The 17082-nt window shown below is 60.5% G+C and overlaps 1 protein-coding gene across 4 annotated transcripts; it reads right to left on the minus strand.

Moving 5' to 3' along the window:
* Positions 1-1023: 1023 nt before the first annotated feature.
* On the minus strand, positions 1024-16842 carry SGTA (small glutamine rich tetratricopeptide repeat containing alpha). 4 transcript variants are annotated; one of them, XM_036848665.1, is made up of 12 exons: positions 16755-16842; positions 8731-8869; positions 7941-8047; positions 7669-7753; positions 6515-6614; positions 6052-6156; positions 5189-5327; positions 4449-4511; positions 3259-3296; positions 2633-2722; positions 2330-2451; positions 1024-2195 (listed from the first exon to the last, which is right to left on the minus strand). In XM_036848665.1, the coding sequence occupies exons 2-11, from the start codon at positions 8828-8830 to the stop codon at positions 2337-2339; spliced, it is 942 nt and encodes a 313-aa protein (XP_036704560.1). In that variant the 5' UTR covers positions 8831-8869; positions 16755-16842; the 3' UTR covers positions 1024-2195; positions 2330-2336. The 4 variants fall into 4 exon arrangements, with proteins under 4 accessions (XP_036704560.1, XP_036704563.1, XP_036704561.1 ...); XM_036848668.1 differs by lacking the exon at positions 16755-16842 and adding an exon at positions 15117-15137; XM_036848666.1 differs by lacking the exon at positions 16755-16842 and adding an exon at positions 12339-12448.
* Between the last annotated feature and the right edge of the window lie 240 nt (positions 16843-17082).

A 17082-nucleotide genomic window follows, 5' to 3' on the forward strand; every position in this document is an offset into this window, starting at 1 on the left:
GCTGCACCGGGTCTTAGTTGTAGCACATGGGATCTTCATTGCCACGTGCAGGATCTTTTACTTGTGGCATGCAAACTTAGTTGCCACATGTGGGATCTAGTTCCCCAACCAGGGATCGAACCTGGGTCCCCTGCATTAGGAGCGTGGAGTCTTAACCAATGGACCACCAGGGAAGTCCCTGTACGTTTTTAAATGGCACATGTTATGTCATGCGAATTACATCTCAATGTTTTTAAAAGGAACCATTTCCCCAGACAGGTAGCTGGAGCCACGTAAATGCCAGTTTACTGCATTAACTTCTGCGGAAACGCAGATCGGGAACTCGGGGAGGCCAGGACCCCGCCTTCCTCGCCGGCTCCGCTGGTGTCCAGGCTGCCCGGTCGCACTGGGTAGCTGGAGCAGCAGGAAGGCTGGACGGCAGGGAGCTTCCACACCCCGTCAGCGGCACCCACCAGGGACGGACCCCTCCTCCTCCTTGAACTTCCTTCCTTCCCTACTGGCCACCGTCCAAGAGGCAGGGAACATGGGGAAGTCATCTCTGCAGGACAAGGCAGCTCAAGGTCACCGGAGGCTGGAAGTACAATCCCCCAGAAGCCACAGAGGCCACGGCTGAAGGAGGTGAGTGTGGCCCAAAGGTGCTTCCACAGCCCAGTGGCCAGTGGGGAGCCAAGTGCAGGTCCTGATGCCCCCCCCCTTTGCCTACACCGTCTGTGGCGGCCTCTAGACGCTGGGAAAGGCAGGGGGCACTTCTCCCCTTGAGCCCTGGCAGGGAGGCAGACCCGCCCACACCTGGATTTAGCCTCGGGGGACGGGGGCCATGTCCAACTTCTGACCTCCAGGACTGAGATGATCTGTGTGCTTAAAAGCCACTGAATCTGTGGGACTGTCTCAGCAGCGACAGGAGATGCACACACAATCCAGTTCAGTGGTTCCAAGGTGACCCACACAGGGTCCAGGCTGGGGGTTCCTGGAAGCTAGGGGCAGGGAGGGGCGGCGGCGCTGAGAGGTCAACACAGACACGGGCAGAGGTCATGATGTCTATTTATTCCCCACACGTTACGTTATGCTTGTCACCATGGCTAGCACGCAAGAGTTAGGACACAGCTCGCCGGACGTGTGCCAGACGGCAGGTGGCTGGCGGCCGTCTCCCTACTAGTTACCTACACACACGGTGCTGGGTCACCTCGCACATGGCCCGACACCACCAGGGAGCCTCCAACGATCCAGCTGCCAACGCTGCTGTCGGAGCGGCGGTGCCAGCCGACCCCTCCTCCCCACGCCGCCCCGCCTCGCCTGGGGCCGCCGGGCATCCACGGTGGCTGCCTGGCAATCTCAGGCCAAGGCGGGCGGCACCAGGACCCCCTGCAGCCCCCACTCCCAGAGGGAGGAGGGCCCGCTGAGGACGCAGAGGCGCCGGCCAGCGGGACCACATGTGGGCAGAAGGGCAGTGGCTGGGACACATGGCCAGGCCGGGATGGGCTCGGGGGCCAGGCTGAAGGTGGTGAGAGGGCCCCTCACGGTCTATCGGTCGTGAGTACTGGGAAGAGAGCATTGGGATCAGACCCGCGTCCATCCAAATGCTCAACTGGAAGAAAAGTCCCAGAAATGGGTCCTGCACACCCAGGACGTCCGCTCCGGCCCGCCCCCAGGCCCAGGGCAACAGAACCGGCTCCTGGGAACCTGCAGCGGGAGTTGCTCATGCGAGAACCCGGGTCCGAGGGCCGGGCTGGCTGGTAGGGAGCCCTTCCGAGCAGGGACGGCTGGAGTGGCCACGGTCAACGCAGAGAGCAGCTTCTTGTGGGCTGCGAGGCCCCTGAAGACAGGCCGAGGGGGCGGGACTGCAGAAGGGGCTTCGGGCCACGGCTTCCCCATGGGCCGCTTCTCAAGAGCGGCGAAAGGACCCCCCCAAATTATTCTAGAAAATACTTTAGAGACTGGGGTTTTGGGGGGCTGGGAGTGAGATTGGTGCTGGTCTGTGCTCACAGCTTGCTGGTTCTATTTCGAGAAGGGTCTGGGGGCCGTGAGAGAGTACAAAAAGGGAGGGAAGGGCAGAGGCAAAAAAATAAAAATAATAAAAATCCGTCTTAACATGCAGGTCCAATTCCTTTTCCTCTCATGGGCGGTCCAATGGGAAGAGACGGAAAAGTGAGAGAAGGCTTCCGGTCAGCCGGGAAGGACCTGATGGCGCTGGGGGGCTGGAGAGAGAAACAGCCCAACTGAACGGGACTGGGAGGGGTGGGGGATCCGGGTGGGAACCCCCGGCAAGGGGCCTGATGACCAGAGACGCCCCCGCGTGGCCTCGGCGACGCGGGCCCGGCCCCGGACTCACCGGGCAGTCATTCCCGCGGGTCGTCGCTGCTGGCACTGGGGGTCCGACTCCGGATCTGACTGCGCAGCTGTTCTATCAACTCTGGGTTCTGCTGCTGCATCTGCTGAGCGAACTGCTGGCCCCTGCGGGGAGGGGAGGTGCGCCCGGGCTCAGCCTGGCCCAGGGTGCCCGCCCCACGTGCCCCTCGAGGGCAGGGGGACCGCTCCCTGGAGGACGCAGGCCCTACAGAGCAGGTCTCTCTTCCTGGGAGGGAGGGGGACACGCCCCGCCTGCCCAGGAGCCCCGCCTGGCAGGTCCACTCACGCCTGGATGAGGCTGGCCAGGTCGTTCTGCGAGGGGTTGGTGCCGGGAGTCCCCAGGGGGTTGTGGCCGCCCGAAATCATGCCGGACATGCTGCAAAGAGAGCCCTTGACTCGCAGACGGCTCAGCCCTCCTCCCTCTGAGCCCCACTTGGCCCTTCCCCTCTGTCGGCAATGGACATCTCCTGGGGCCCAAACCTGCCCTCAGCCCACCCTTCTGACTGCAGCCTGTCAATTCCATCAGCTTTCCCAGCAACACCCTTTTTTGGCTTAAAGACAGTGATTCTCAACAGGGCAACGCTGTCCCTCAGGGACACCGGGTGACACCAGTGACAGAGAAGGCCACACAGTGTCTGAGTCCATTGACGGGAAACGTCCAGAACAGGCAAATCCAGAGACAGAGAGTGGGTTCCTGGTGGTCAGGGGCTGGGGATGGTGCTAATGGGACGGGGTTTCTTTTTCGGGTGATGAATGTCTGGAACTAGACGGTGGCCACAGCTACAGGACGTCGTAAATGTACTTAATGCCACGGAATCATAAACCTTAAGATGGTTAAAACGGTACATTTTATGCATCTTTCACCCCAATAATTTCAACGACAAGACCCAAAGGAGAACGGTGGTCACTTACAGCTGTTGAACTTGGGGATTGTTCATGAGGTTGGATGCCTGAAGAAAAAAACAGACTTCTCAGAAAAAGCAAGCTCCCAAACGCATTTCGTCACTGACAAGGTTTTCCCGTAGGCACCGTGGGCCTCCAGCCCAGCACCCAGAGCGCCAGGCCCGCCTCTTCCCTGGGCCTCACCCCATCCCCACACGCTGTGACCCCTCCCTTTCCCCACTTCGATCCCATCTGGACTCTCATCTTAAGATTCCGGGCACCTCGTCATCCTTCCCCGACCAGGGACACCTGGGAGTCAGTCCCAGCTCTGCTCTGTGGATGAACATCATCCTGGAATCTCTCCTACACTGACACCCCCAGCCACGTTGGGATCATCTCCTCAGGGCCGATTTTAAGACGTGCACACGAGCAGAAGCCAGGGAAGCACCTTCCGGGCCGTGGCTCTTTCCGTAAAGGGCTGGAGAGCGCTACCAGCCGGCCTCGGCCCATCCACTGCCCTGCATGGCTGCGTGCCCAGGCCACGGTCATGCAAGTGCCGGGCGTGGCTGGGTGCCGACAGCACAGCATGAAGCTGAGTGGGGCTGGGACCGCCGAGCCCGACGGACAAGGCCAAAGGAGCGGCCTCTGTCAGGTGCTCCCCCCGCCGGGAGGCCTCTGGCAGCCTCGTGCCCGCCCCGCCCTGGACGAGAGCGGCAGCCCAGGCTCCGAGACGTGGGAGGCCAGACGCTTCCCGCTCAGGTGGGGACGTTTCTCTGACTGGGGACTCCAGGCTCCTCTCTCCCTGGCGACCTGAGGTCCCTTGAGCCAGCGGTGTGGCCTGAGGACCAGTGAGACCACCCGGGGGCTGACAGGCATGTGGCAGACACGCTGGGTGCCTGTTCCAGGGGACGGCCCTGCGCAGAACACGCGCATCTGGACCAGAGGGTGGTCGGCCCTTCCTCCGCGGGGCCCCCGCGCCCTGCGGTGTCTCGTCTGCACCTCCGGGAGCAGGTGCAGCGACTCTGCTGTCACCGTGGCCACACCGCGAGGGGGCCCGGGCTGGGGGGGAAGGGGGGTGGAGATTCCCCAGGTTATTCAGCTGGGAGAGGCGGGTTCAGTTTGTCCGGCTCCACACCCCACGGCGCCCAGTGTCCATGGTGTCTGCAGTGGGGCAGCCCTGGCCCGGGGCCCGTGGTGACACGGCAGGCGGGGGCCGTTACCATGCTCATGAAGCTCGGGTTGTTCAGCAGGCCCGCGATGTCGAAGCTGCCGACACCTCCCGTCTGTGGTGTGAGAAAAGCCCTGGTCAGTGGTGCCTGGGCACAGAACCTCGACAGCTGGCCCCCCGGGAACTGAGGGGTAAGGTCCCACCTGGGGCCTGTTGGAATCCTGGGCGTCCCAGCAACCCGGGCGGCCAGGCCCTGCGGCCGGGGGTGCTTCGTAAAAGACGCGCACCACGGTGTGGGTCCCCCGGAAGAGCACGGTATATTAACCGTGTCTTTCACTTTGTGATGCTGACTGTGGCGGGACGGCCCCTCCCAGGGGTGGCCAATCCCTAGAAACGGTAAACAACTGGCCCGCGAGTGCACCTTTCACGCGCAAGCCAGCCTCTACGGGGCTCGGGGCCGCTGTCCCCCTGCCCTGGTCACCCCGGGCAGCCCCCCTGCCCCGGGGCCATTCAAACTAGCCGACCCCGCGCCTGTTCACCCTGCCTGCCAGCTCCTTCCCGCGGCCCACATGGCCCCCAGCCCTCTGCCTCCTGACGAGATGGGGCTTCCCCGTGTGACTCACGCCCTCCCGTTTCCGGGGGCTCTGCGAGGATAAGCCTCTTCCCGCACGACAGGACCCGGTTAAACAGATGCCGGACCCCCGGCACCGGAGACGTCCCTCCCACACGGGTCAGGCCCAGCCCTCGACCCCGCGCCGCCCTGCCCCCGCGGCCGGTCCCCGGGGGACTCACGGGACTGGGTGCCTCTCTCAGCCTCAGCTCCGCCACCTTGAGGTTGGACTTGTAGGTCTCGTTGTCGGGGTCCAGCTCCAGGGCCTTCCTGTAGTAGGCCACGGCCTCCGTGTGCTTGTTCAGGCTGGACAGAGCCAGGCTGCAGGAGGGACAGTGTGCGTGGAGGGCCTGGGAGGCCGCCCGCCTGCCCGCCCCGCCCCGAACTGCTGGGGTCGCCATCCCTCGTCCATCCCACGTCCATCCCACGTCCGGGGGGCTGGGAGGAGGCGGGGCAGGCGTGGTCAGAGCTCCTCCTTGCTCAGGCCGAGCTGAATCACAGGTGTGTCCTTGGACCACACTGGAGTTTATGCTAACGAGGAGGCCTGTTTATGCTAACGAGGTGGGCTTCCAGGAAGCCTCCGGATGCGCTGCTGGCCACAAAGACCAAACTCACCCCCAACTCCCGGGGAGGGAGGCGTTAAGAGACGGGCTATAAAACCCGCCCCCACTGGTGACCGCCCCGTGTGCTGGGTGGGGGCGCGCCCCGAACCACACGAGACAGAAGCTCTGCCTCGGGACCCTCCCCGACCTCGCCCTTGGCGCCCCTCCATCTGCTGCTCGTCTGCATCCCTTACGATAAGCCAGAGAAGGTTAAGTGAAGCGCTTTCCTGAGTCCTGTGAGCCTTCGAGGGAATCGCTGAACCCAAGGAGAGGGTCGTGGGCACCCCGACTTACAGCTGGTCGGTCAGAAGCTCAGGTGACGGCCTGGACTCGGGATTGGTGTGTGGGGTGGGGCAGCCCAGTGGGCTGGGGCCTTAACGTGCGGGGCCCGCGCTGACCCCAGGCAGACAGTGTCTGCGGGGCGGTGGGCGAGCGGCACTCACCCCATCCTGCCGTAGGCCTTGCTGTAGGACGGGTCTATGCAGATGGCCCTCTCGCAGTCCTGCACCGCCCCCGCGTAGTTCCCCAGTTTGCTGTGGGCCGCAGCTCTGGGGGAAGGCAAACCAGGGCAGTCGGGGAGCTGATTCCAGTTTCCCCGTCTGTCAGGTGGGGCAGAGGCAGCGTTGCCAAGGATGGGAGGCCCGGTGGGGCTGGACGCCTGGGCTGGCGCCGCAGGATACAGCAATCTGGGTGTCGCCCTGTTCACCAGGGAAACCAAGGCTGAGGGGGCAGACGAGTGCGGCCGCTAACACCACGGACACTGGGCCACACCTGGCCGGCCACCCGGCATGGGCTCGTTATTTGGGAGAGCGGCTGAGCCATCACTAACCCACAGATCGACCGCCCCTCCCGTTCCCCTGGGGACCCCGCTCAGCCTGCCCAGGCCCCCGCCGGCCCCCGCCGTACCTGTTACAGAAGTAGACGGCGTTGGCGGGGTTCAGCTCAATGGCTTTCCCATAGAAGTGCACGGCAGCCTCAAAGTTTTCTACTTTCATCTGTTCATTCCCTGAAGAGAAAGGGAAGGAAACGTACCCTCAGCTGTTCCCCTCAGACCCCGAAGTTCTGAGACGGCGTTCTCGGCTCGCCCGGCTTCCGTGTGACAGTTCGAGACTTTGGGGGCCCAGGATGCAACGCCTAGACACAGGCTGGGTTGGTGGCGTGGGGTGGAGGGTGGGTCTGCGTCCAGCGCAGGGCCTGGCCTAAGCCAGCCCCCGGTGCAGCAGCTGTCACTGTCCTGGTTGTGGTATTTGGGAACCTAAGCCTCAGATACCATCACTTTTGCTCGTTCCTTCAGAAACAGCCCAGTTTGAATGAGATGGAATTCACATACCGTGAGACTCACCCTTTAAAAGTGTGTAACTCAGCAGTTTTTAGTATATTCAAAGTGGTCCAACCACTAGCACTAATTCCAGAACATTCCATTAGCCAAAATAAGCACCATCCCCATTAGCTGTCACCCCCCCCCCCCAGCCCCTCACAACCACACATCCACTCTCTGTGTCTGGATCTGCCTGTTCTGGTAGATCTGATTCCCATCAATGGAATCAGACACTGTGTGTCCTTCTGTGTCTGGCTTCTGTCCTTGAGAATCCTGTTCTCAAGGTCCATCCACGTTGTAGTGAGTGTCAGGGCTTCTCTCCTTTGCATGGCTGAGTGACGTTCCCGTGTGTGGAGGGACACGTGTGTGTGCCCACTCGTCAGCTGATGGGCACCTGGGCGGTTTCCACTCCTTGGCTGTTGTGCACCATGCCGCTATGAACACGCATGCACAAGCATCTTTGTGGATGTGCGTTTGCATCCCTCCTGGGCACACCCTGGGGTGGAACTGCTGGGTCACATGGTCACTCTAACCGCTTCGGAAGCTGTCGGACCGCTCTCCGCAGCGGCCTCACCCTTTAATTCCTCCTGGTCAAGGGTCTGATTTCTCTGCATCTTTGCATCCGTGTAAAAACCCCCCGGCCCCCCTCTCCAAAGGCTGGTTTGCCATCCGCTCCACAGCCCAGGACCAGCCGGCCTCCGCCCGCTGCACCCAGAGGCCAGCTGTGCGGGGCGTTCCTTACCTTCGGTTTTGAGGCGTTCTGCCTCGGCCGAGTCCTCCTCCGAAGGTGGGGTTCGCTGGGGGCTCCTCAGATCAGGTGATATCTCCTGGCCCCAAAGCCAGGATGAGCTCTTTGAGGGGCAGCGGGAAACCGCCGACCTCCTCCCCCAAGCCCAGCACCCTCCCCCCTACCCCACCCAGCCAGGGGACGCCCGAGGACAGCTGAGCCCCGGGGGGGTAACTCAGGCCCTCGAACTGAGACAGAACCACAGCCCTGCGGTGCCCGAGGCTCACCCTGCCCGCCGCAGCTGCTTCAAATATTTCGGGAAGAGTCTGGGGGAGCGCGAGGTCGCTATCCTCCACCGTCACCCCGAAAGCGGTCTCCAGGCATTGGATGGCAACTGCCAGGGGGACAGAGGTGTGCTCTGCTGAACCCAACCCCGAGCTGACGATTCTGGGGGGCAGCGCTCACGCTTCCTTTCTTGGGCGTGCTCGCTAAGGCCTCGGATGCACCAGGCGCTGCGTGCGCCCTGCAGGGCCCTGTGGGTGCTGGTTCTGATTCCTCGGGCAGCGCACGATGGACCTGCCCCTTGAGCCCCGAGGCCGGGAGGAGGGGGGAAGCCGCCGTCCCTGCCCCACGGGGCTCAGGTGGTGACGCCAGCTCTCTCTGTGGGGTCACAATGCTGGGGCTGCCCGGGTGGGGGGCCTCGGGGGTTCGGCGCCGCCCGGTGGGCACGGAACAGCCACCTCCTGCCAGGCAGGCTAGCAGCCGGGTCTGGGCTGGGCTCCCCACCCCTGGCCTCTCTCCCTCCTTTGACCGGTAGGGACACACGCACAACGGGGGGGATGGACAACCTTCGGGAGCTGCACCCCTCCAGAAGAGAACACCTGCGGGAGGCCCAGCCTAAAGTGAGGGAGGCGGGGGACAGCCCTGCACCCGCCTGGGGCTCAGCGTCCCTACCTGTGAAACGAAGACAGGGACCAGCCTATCACTCCCACCCCAGGGAGCTTCTAGGCGCTGATGCAGGTGGGGGGTTGGGCAGGGGACCCGAGGCCCCGGGGGGAGGGCATGGCCCGCACGTACCTTCCAAGCTCTCCTGGGCGTCAGAGGAGAGCTCCCCATGCCGGAGCTGGTCGTGCAGGAACCGGATGATGGCGTAGGCCAGACGCTTCTTGTTGTCCATCTTGAGATGGGAGGAGACGAGGCCTGGGGCTTTCAGGATCTGCGGACAGAGGTCCAGGGTGTGGGGACAGGACGGCGGGCACAGCCGAGCCTTTCCCCCTCCGCCCTCCACCTCCACGCAGCCTGCACCTCCTGCTCCAGGCCCTCCGGGCTCCCCTCACGCCCCCGGCCTGCCCTGCAGGAGCCGCTTTAACTCACTGGCTAATCGTGTCTGCCTGACAACAATGAGGCAGAAATGTTAACTCTCCGCATTTCACAGAGGAGACACTGAGGCTGTAGGTCCAGAGCCCCTTGCCGTCCTACCTGACTCTAACCCCAGGGTGATGCGGCCCTGGGCCCGGTGGTCATCACTCCTCACCGGCTGGACGGGGGGCGTAGGGCTCCCCAGGGACACAGAGGGCAGGCTGCAGCCCCACCTGCTGCTCCTCCACGCTCCGGACAAAAAAACGGTCCAACAGCTTCCGAGCCCCCCGAGCCCCGAACACCCGGGGGACACGCACCGCCCACGAGGGTCAGACAGGACCACTGGGTGGGCCTGAGAAGACCAAAGGCCCAGAGGGCACTGACACCCCCTCCCAGGCCGCCTCAGGGCCTCCTCTGGGTTCCTCTACAACCTGCTGTATTCCTCGGCCAGGTGTGACTCTCCCAAGGGGACACTGGTGACAGCTGTGGTTGTCACAACTTGGGGGACGGGCCCCTACAGTGCTGAGGCGAGAACCCTGGAGAACGAGCGTGGGAAGGGCCTGTTCCCTGCGGGCCGTGACACGCCAGGCCCTTCACACACAGCTTGCCCCCTGCACAGGTCCACCTCCCACGCAGAGGGGAAACAGCCTCAGAGGGGGCACCCCACGCTTGCGCGAGGCCGTGCAGGGCTCACCCGGGAGGGTGGGATCCATGGTGCGAAGCATCTTGGTCCCCCAAACACGCCCCCGTGGGGTGAACAGCCTGTGTGGCTTGGAAATCGAGGGGCGGCCTCCTGGCCGAGTTATCTTTAAGCCATCACTGGCCAGCGGCGGGTAAATCAAACCGGGCAGAGCAAGTCATAACCCCCAGGCTTCGCACACTGGCTGAGAGCAGGCCGGGCGCTGCCAGCCCAGAGCCGCCGGGCGAGTGCAGTCAAGACACGCGATGCTGGCCGCGCTCAGAGCTGTTTCTGGTTCACAGAAAACTACATCCATCGACAACTTAAAAAAGGGAGAGAATTCAGACACAGAAGGCCACACACTGTGTGATTCCACTGATGGGAAATGTCCAGAACAGGCCAATCCACAGACACAGAGAGTGGGTTCGTGGTTGCCAGGGGCTGAGGAAGGGGTGGGGCTTCTTTTGGGAATGTTCTGGAATTAGTGGTGATGGTTGCACAACACTGTGAATATACTAAAATCTACTAAATTTTACGGTATGTGAATTATATCTCAAATTTAAAAAGGGAAGAACTTAAAGCAGCTATTTTGTACAGCTGGACAGGGCATTCTGGTCACCCCTGGAAAGCTCTACGGGGATGGTAATGAGCTTTCCTCCCCCATTTCTGGATACAATGAGCCTTTACCAAGCAAGTGCCTTTGGCCCAAGAGCGTCCCAGGAACTGCGAGGTCTGGTATCAGGACGCGCTAGAGCCCAGAAGACAGACGGCCAGCCCCAGATCCACAGGATCTCAGGGGCAACACAGAGGGGCCCAGGGAGACCAACCAGCACAACCCGCTCGTTTTGAAGACAGTGAAACCCCCAAAGGTGAGTCATCTTCCCCAGCTGAACCAGTGAGCCGCTGCCCAAAACGTCAACAACGTTCTGGTTTTACAGATATTTGACAAACGGCAGCATCATTCACCACAGCCGAAAGGCGGACAGAACCCAATGTCCAGGGCTTCCCTGGTGGCGCAGTGGTTGAGAATCTGCCTGCCAATGCAGGGGACACGGGTTCGAGCCGTGGTCTGGGAAGATCCCACATGCCACGGAGCAACTGGGGCCGTGAGCCACAATTACTGAGCCTGCGCGTCTGGAGCCTGTGCTCCGCAACAAGAGAGGCCGCGATAGTGAGAGGTCCGCGCACCGCGATGAAGAGTGGCCCCCACTTGCCGCAACTGGAGAAAGCCCTCGCACAGAAACGAAGACCCAACACAGTCATATATAAATCAATCAATAAATAAAAGAACGTGAATTTCTTTAAAAAAGAAAAAAACCCAATGTCCATGCATGGATGATGGATCAACAAATGTGAGCCATCCACAGAGCCGCATATTATTCAGCCTTAAAAAGGAAGGACGTTCTGACACCTGCTACAACCTGGATGAACCTTAAGGACGTGATTGCTCAGTGAGATAAACCAGACACAGGACAAACACTGTCTGATTCAATTCACCTGAGGTCCCTAGAGGACTCAAATCCATAGAGACAGGAAGTAAATCATGGGGGCCAGGGGCTGGGGGAGGGGCTGGGGAGTGTTTAATGGGGACAGAGTTTCAGTTTGGGAAGATGAGGAAGTTCTGGAGATGGATGGTGGGGATGGTTGTACGACAGTGTGAATGTGCCTAATGTCACTGAGCTGTGCGCTTAAAGATGGTTAAGTTGATAAACTTTATGGTATATCTATTTTCCTGTAATTAGAAGAAAATCTGTTTTCAAAGCCCAAAGTGGTCCTCTTAGAATGTGAACCTCTGAGACCCCAGAACCCTGATCCTTTTGTACATTGTTCTAAATCAGGGGTCAAGGGCCACACCTGGCAGCCGCCTGTTTAGCTGAGGATGTCTTTTGCATCCCTACGTTATAGAAGTGTCTGCATAGCATGCTTGGTTTTCCTCAAGGGCCTCAAAGTCCACAGAATTTACCACCTGGGCCTTCATGTTTGCCAACCCCTCCCAGCCGACTTCTCGATCACTGAACGGGATGGAGGGGTGCCAGGGTCTCCCAGAGGGGGTCACAGATTGACAGGTCACATGGTAAGGTCACAGGCTGGGCAGCTGGGGCTCCCCCGAAGTGTTCCAGGCAGCACTTAGGGGCACGATCCCCCTGCCAGACCCACGGGAGCTGGTACTGGGTGACTGAGCTTCACACTGGGCTCGAGGGTGTGTGCGTGGGGGGATCTGTTTTCCCCACAGGGAACTAACGCAGGCCCTGTGGTGGCAAGCGTTTGCTTAAGAGTAGGATAAAGAGGCAATCTGATCTTTACGTGACTGAGCTGTGAGGACGGAGGGGGTGACTCTGAGGGGACCGTCAGGGTGCAGAGAACTGAGACACAAAGTCACACCCGTTCCTGGCACACCTTCAGTTCTTCCAAGGGCCCCAGCCCTTTGTACCTCAGGGCCTTTGTACATGCTGCTACCAGCCCTCCCGCCCCGACTAAACGGCTCATGTGAGGCAACCGCTACCTGGTTTCCTGGTTCCTGGCTTCTCCTGGTCTACTGACATGACCTCCTCCCGAGGGTCGGCCCCCCAAGTTGACACAGTGAGCACAGAGACCAGGGCTCCCGGAGGCGCCCTGGGGGTAACAACGGGCTCTGCAGTCTTAGCACCTGAGGTCCAGCCGTCTCCACCCGAGGCCAGCTCCACGTCGCCTCCCCACCCCTGAGCCGGGATGCTCGTGTCACGTCTGAAGGAGCCCCCGCGATGCCCTCTCTTTCCTCTTCTATAAAACGGGGTAACGGAGGCTGTTGTGAGAATCCAGCGCCCCATGCAGGGCTGCTCCCCCAGGCGCTATCCACATGGTGCGGGGGACATCACTCCTTTCGTGGGGAGTGTGCACTGTAGGGTATTTAACAGCATCCCCGGCATCCGTCCAGCAGTGTCCCCTGGGGGCAGAATCACTCGGGGCGAGACCCCCGGGGTTAGCGATTCCACTGACCCCCGGAGGCTACGTCCCATGACTATCTGACCTCTGAGGTCCCGGGATGCTATACATATTTAAATCCACACCTGAGTGGGAGGGAGGGGAGGTGACTCACACACGCTGGGGGTCACCCTGGTTTACACTGTCTGATCATCAGGGGTTTATTCTGGTGTCCAGTGTGAACAGGGATCAGACTCGATTTTTTCCCAAATAATGAATGCAGGGCCCCTCCCCCTCAGCACAGCTGACATGGGAGCTGGGTCACTCTGTGGGGGGCGTCCTGGGCACCATGGGGTGTGGAGCAGCCTCCCTGGCCCCCACCCCCTCGATGCCAGGAGCCCCCCTCCCCCACAGTGGTAACAATCACAAAAGTCTCCAGACGTCACCAAACCACCACCAGCTGAAAATCACTGATAAACACTAAGTGGGAAAAATAAAAGTCAGCACGGATCAGAGTTTCTGGCCAAACGACTTGGCTGCAAACTTTCAGCAAATCCTGTGTTTGCAGAGTATTTGGGGTTTCCGGACTGCAGAAAAGCGGATGTGGGTCTGCAGCGGGGGACCCAGCACATGTTGGACACAGGCGGGCCGTGAGGACTGCCTCTCTCTTGCCTCTTGGGAGCGGAACAGCTGTCGGCCCTTCCTCGCCTTCCCGCTCCCTGCAAAGTCGGCCCAGGAATGCCAGGACGCTCTTTTCCTTGACTGCCCCTGGGCACTGGGGTCTCAGGAACAATCCCGACTTGTTGGGCTTTGGCTGCCGGACAGAATTCTCAGGGCAGGCTGCTCTCTCTGCGAACAGCGAGGGCTTTGTGAGGCTCCAAAGGCACCCGGGGCGCTGGCTGCAGGTGCGGGGTGCAGGCGAGAGCCTGGCCGGGGGACGGACGCTGGCCCCGGGGTGCGGCTGCAGCGGGGGTCCCGGTGCCAGTTCCTCCCTGTGCCTTCACAACCCCCGCCGGCTCTCCGTCCACCTTTCCATTTTATCATTAAAAACACCCCAGCCTCGGGACTTCCCTAGCAGTCCAGTGTTTAGGACTCCAAGCTTCCAGTGCAAGGGGCATGGGTTTGATCCGCGGTCCGGGAACTAAGATCCCACGTGCTGGGACTTCCCTGGTGGTGCAGTGGTTAAGAATCCGCCTGCCAATGCAGGGGACATGGGTTCGAGCCCTGGGCCGGGAAGATCCCACATGCCACGGAGCAACTAAGCCCGTGCGCCGCATCTACCGAGCCTGTGCTCTGGAGCCCGCGAGCCACAACTACTGAGCCCACATGCCACAACTACTGAAGCCCGTGCACCTAGAGCCCGTGCTCCGCAACAAGAGAAGCCACCGCAATGAGAAGCCCGCGCACCGCAACGAAGAGTAGCCCCAGCTCGCCGCAACTAGAGAAAGCCCGCGCGCAGCAACGAAGACCCAACGCAGCCAAAAATAAATAAATAAAATAAAATAAATTTATAAAAAAGAAAAAAGATCCCACATGCTGTGCAGCTCGGCCAAAAAAACCCCCAAAACACCCCAGCCTCTACTCCTTTTATTTCCCTGCTCAGAACTGATCATTCGAAGAGGCAAAAGGGTACACTCAGGAAAATGAGTGACCCAGCCCCGGACCCCAGGAAGGAGAAGCACCCTCTTTCTGAGACTGCCCACCCTTTCTGGGGGTGCCCTGCCCCACCTCCACCCCGAATCCAGCTCTTCTCACCAACACCAGTGTGTGCAAGCTGGTCCTCTGTTCCTCCCTCCCCTCCCAGGGCACCTAGGGCTCCCAGGAAAGGGCCGTCCCAAGAGCTGGAACTCAGGCTCCAGCCCGAGCCCCACATCGCAGCCCTGTTTTCCTCTGAGAGGCTGCCAGGATGTCCTGCACACTAAAAACCCTCCACAGCCCCCCGAAACCTCCTGAGCAGGCACATGTGGCCCCTCACCAAACCCCTGTGCTCTGCTCAAACGCAACGCTCACCTTCCCTCCTGCCATCCAGGAACCACTCACTCCCCCTTCAACACCAAGCCAGAAGGTCACCTCCTCAGACAGAGATGGACACCCTCTTCTTCCAGCAAAGCCCAGTACCTGTCCTGCCTCTGGTCCAGCATCTCCTACAAGGCCTTCCGACTCTTTCCTGGCCTGCCCACCCTGCACCCGACTGTGAGCCACTGGACAGATCACCTTCCCCCGGGGACCCCAGCACTCAGGGGCATTTGGTCCACATGGACTCAGGGAAACCTTGGATCCTTGTCGTGGTCAGAGCCACGTGACCAGGTTCCTTTGGGAGGTCGTTTCTCTTGGGTCTCGGTTTCCTCATCAGCAGAGGGGATGACAAGCCTACCTACCAACCGTCCCCTTTACTCTTTCACCCTCACTGTGCATTGGCCGCCAGGGCCAGCACTGGGTCTTGGCCAAAAAAAAAAAAGTAGGAACAAGTAAGACAATAGCTCTCAATCCGGGGCAGAGCTTAACCCCATTTAGAACCACTCACCCTTCCAGGAAGACTGAATTATAAACCCCTGAATGAAATCCTTGGAGTGCCCAGGACTTTCCAGGCCCTGAGCTGAGTACACATAATGGCCTATTTCAGGGGTCAGCAAACATTTTCTGATAAGGAGAGTCAGAATGAGGACGTTCAGCTTCCCAGGCCATGGATAACATGTATGCAATCAAGTGGGCTGTGTTCCCACAAAACCTCATTCACAAAGACAGGCTGCAGGGGGATTTGGCCCCCTGGTTACAGTTTGCTTAATCTAACTCCCATTGTACAGAACAAAAAACTGAGGCTTAGAGAGATGGGGGCACCCCCCGCCAAGGGCACCCAGCTAAGATGCACATCAGCAGTTTTGAACCTGGGCGGGCTGATTCCAGAGCCTAAACTCCAAAATACCCTTTCCTCATCCCATAAAAGTGGGCACGCACACAAAACCTTGCACGTGATTTCTTGGGGGGTTCACACCCTCTGCCCCCTCTGAAGCCCACTGGTGAAGAATCACTAGTCTAGGGTAGGATTTAACTTTGGCACTGTGGACATTTGGGGCCAGATAATTTTCTGTGGGGGCCGTCCTGTGCACTGAGGGGTGTGGAGCAACATCCCTGGTCCCCACCCACTTGATGCCAGGAGTGCCCCTGGTCATGAAAGCCTCAGATGTCCCCAGACACGGCCCCGTTTCCCCTGACAGAACAAAATCCCTGGTCTAGGGAGAGGAAAAGCAGACAAAAATAACCAGAGAGGCAGAAACAAAAGAAAATGGGAACATCACTCAGCGGGGATGTAGAGTGCACACGCATTTCCTGGCACCTAATAACAAAACTAGCTGTCCTCTAGAAAGCTCTTGACAAGGAGTGGGAACCTGAGTAAAGAATGTTCCACGTGTATTTAACCTCAAAATGCCTGTAAGAGGCATGTACTTCTAGAGCCCCTATTAGTAGAAGAAAAAGGCTGGTGGAGAGTGGAAGCGATCTCCCCGAGCTTACACAGCCAGAGAGAGGTGGACGAGCTGGTCCTCAACCCCAGATTTCTCCCACCTCCAGCACAGTAGGCAGAGGCCCTCCGTGTGAAATCAGACTAACCGCTGCTGATCCCTTTGAGCTCCCACTTCGCGCTGGGGACCCTGCGACTTTAATCCTCCCGGGAAGCCTCCCACCCCAGGCAGGGGCGGAGACGACGCCCATTTTACAGAAGGGGAAACTGAGGCTCCAAGAAGCCAAGAGGCTGGCCAAGGTCACCCAGGTAGAGAGTGGCGGGGCCGAGACAGGAGCCCCGACTTGAACCACACGAACGGGGGACCCGATTCAAAAGGACCGTGTTTCCGGGAAGCAGTAGACACCCAGCAAGCGCTCACTACGTGCGGGGCGCTTTGCCTCCCGCTGTCCACCCGCCGGCCTGCGAACCCGCATTTCCCGGGCCTGGGGTCTGCGGGAGGGAGACCAGGGCCGGCGAGGGCCTGCCCGACGCCGTCCGGCCTCAGTTTCCCCTCCGCACCGCCCACTCATATTACCCCGCGGATCGCGGCGACCCCGGCCCCACACCGACGTCCTCTTACGGGGCCCGGAGCCCTGGGAACCCCAAGACCCCCGAACCGCGGACCTCAGGCCCGCCAGGCTCAGCGCCGAGCCCCCCACTCACCTCTCAGGCAGCAGAACCCCGACCCACCGACGGCTGCGCCTGCGTACCGCGGCCCCGCCCGGTCCCGCCCCCCAGCTGCGACGCCTGCGCAGAAGGAGCCAGCACCCTCGGGCTTTCATTCTGCGCAGGCGCACCAATTATCTAGGCTGGCTTTTGGGGGGGAAGTGACGCAATTTAGAGGCTGGGACAAGCTGGTCGTTAGGGCAACTGACCTCTGCGACCGAACGGAGGGCGGAAATCAGAACTGACTAGTCCTCTACAGCCGGAATGGAGCGGTGCATGGTGGGACAGTGGGGGACTCTTGTGGGTTGGCGGAGCCGTCATGTGG

The sequence above is a fragment of the Balaenoptera musculus genome, chromosome 3 (assembly GCF_009873245.2).
Source record: "Balaenoptera musculus isolate JJ_BM4_2016_0621 chromosome 3, mBalMus1.pri.v3, whole genome shotgun sequence".
In the NCBI taxonomy this organism is placed as follows: Eukaryota; Metazoa; Chordata; class Mammalia; order Artiodactyla; family Balaenopteridae; genus Balaenoptera; species Balaenoptera musculus.

Coding starts and splice junctions, on each gene's coding strand:
- SGTA (XM_036848665.1), bottom strand. CDS start 8,830: ATGGACAACAAGAAGCGTCTGGCCTACGCCATCATCCGGTTCCTGCAC. Junction 6,615..7,668: donor AGAACGCCTCAAAACCGAAG/GTAAGGAACGCC, acceptor CTTTCTCTTCAG/GGAATGAACAGATGAAAGTA. Junction 2,452..2,632: donor CTGGCCAGCCTCATCCAGGC/GTGAGTGGACCT, acceptor CCCTCCCCGCAG/GGGCCAGCAGTTCGCTCAGC.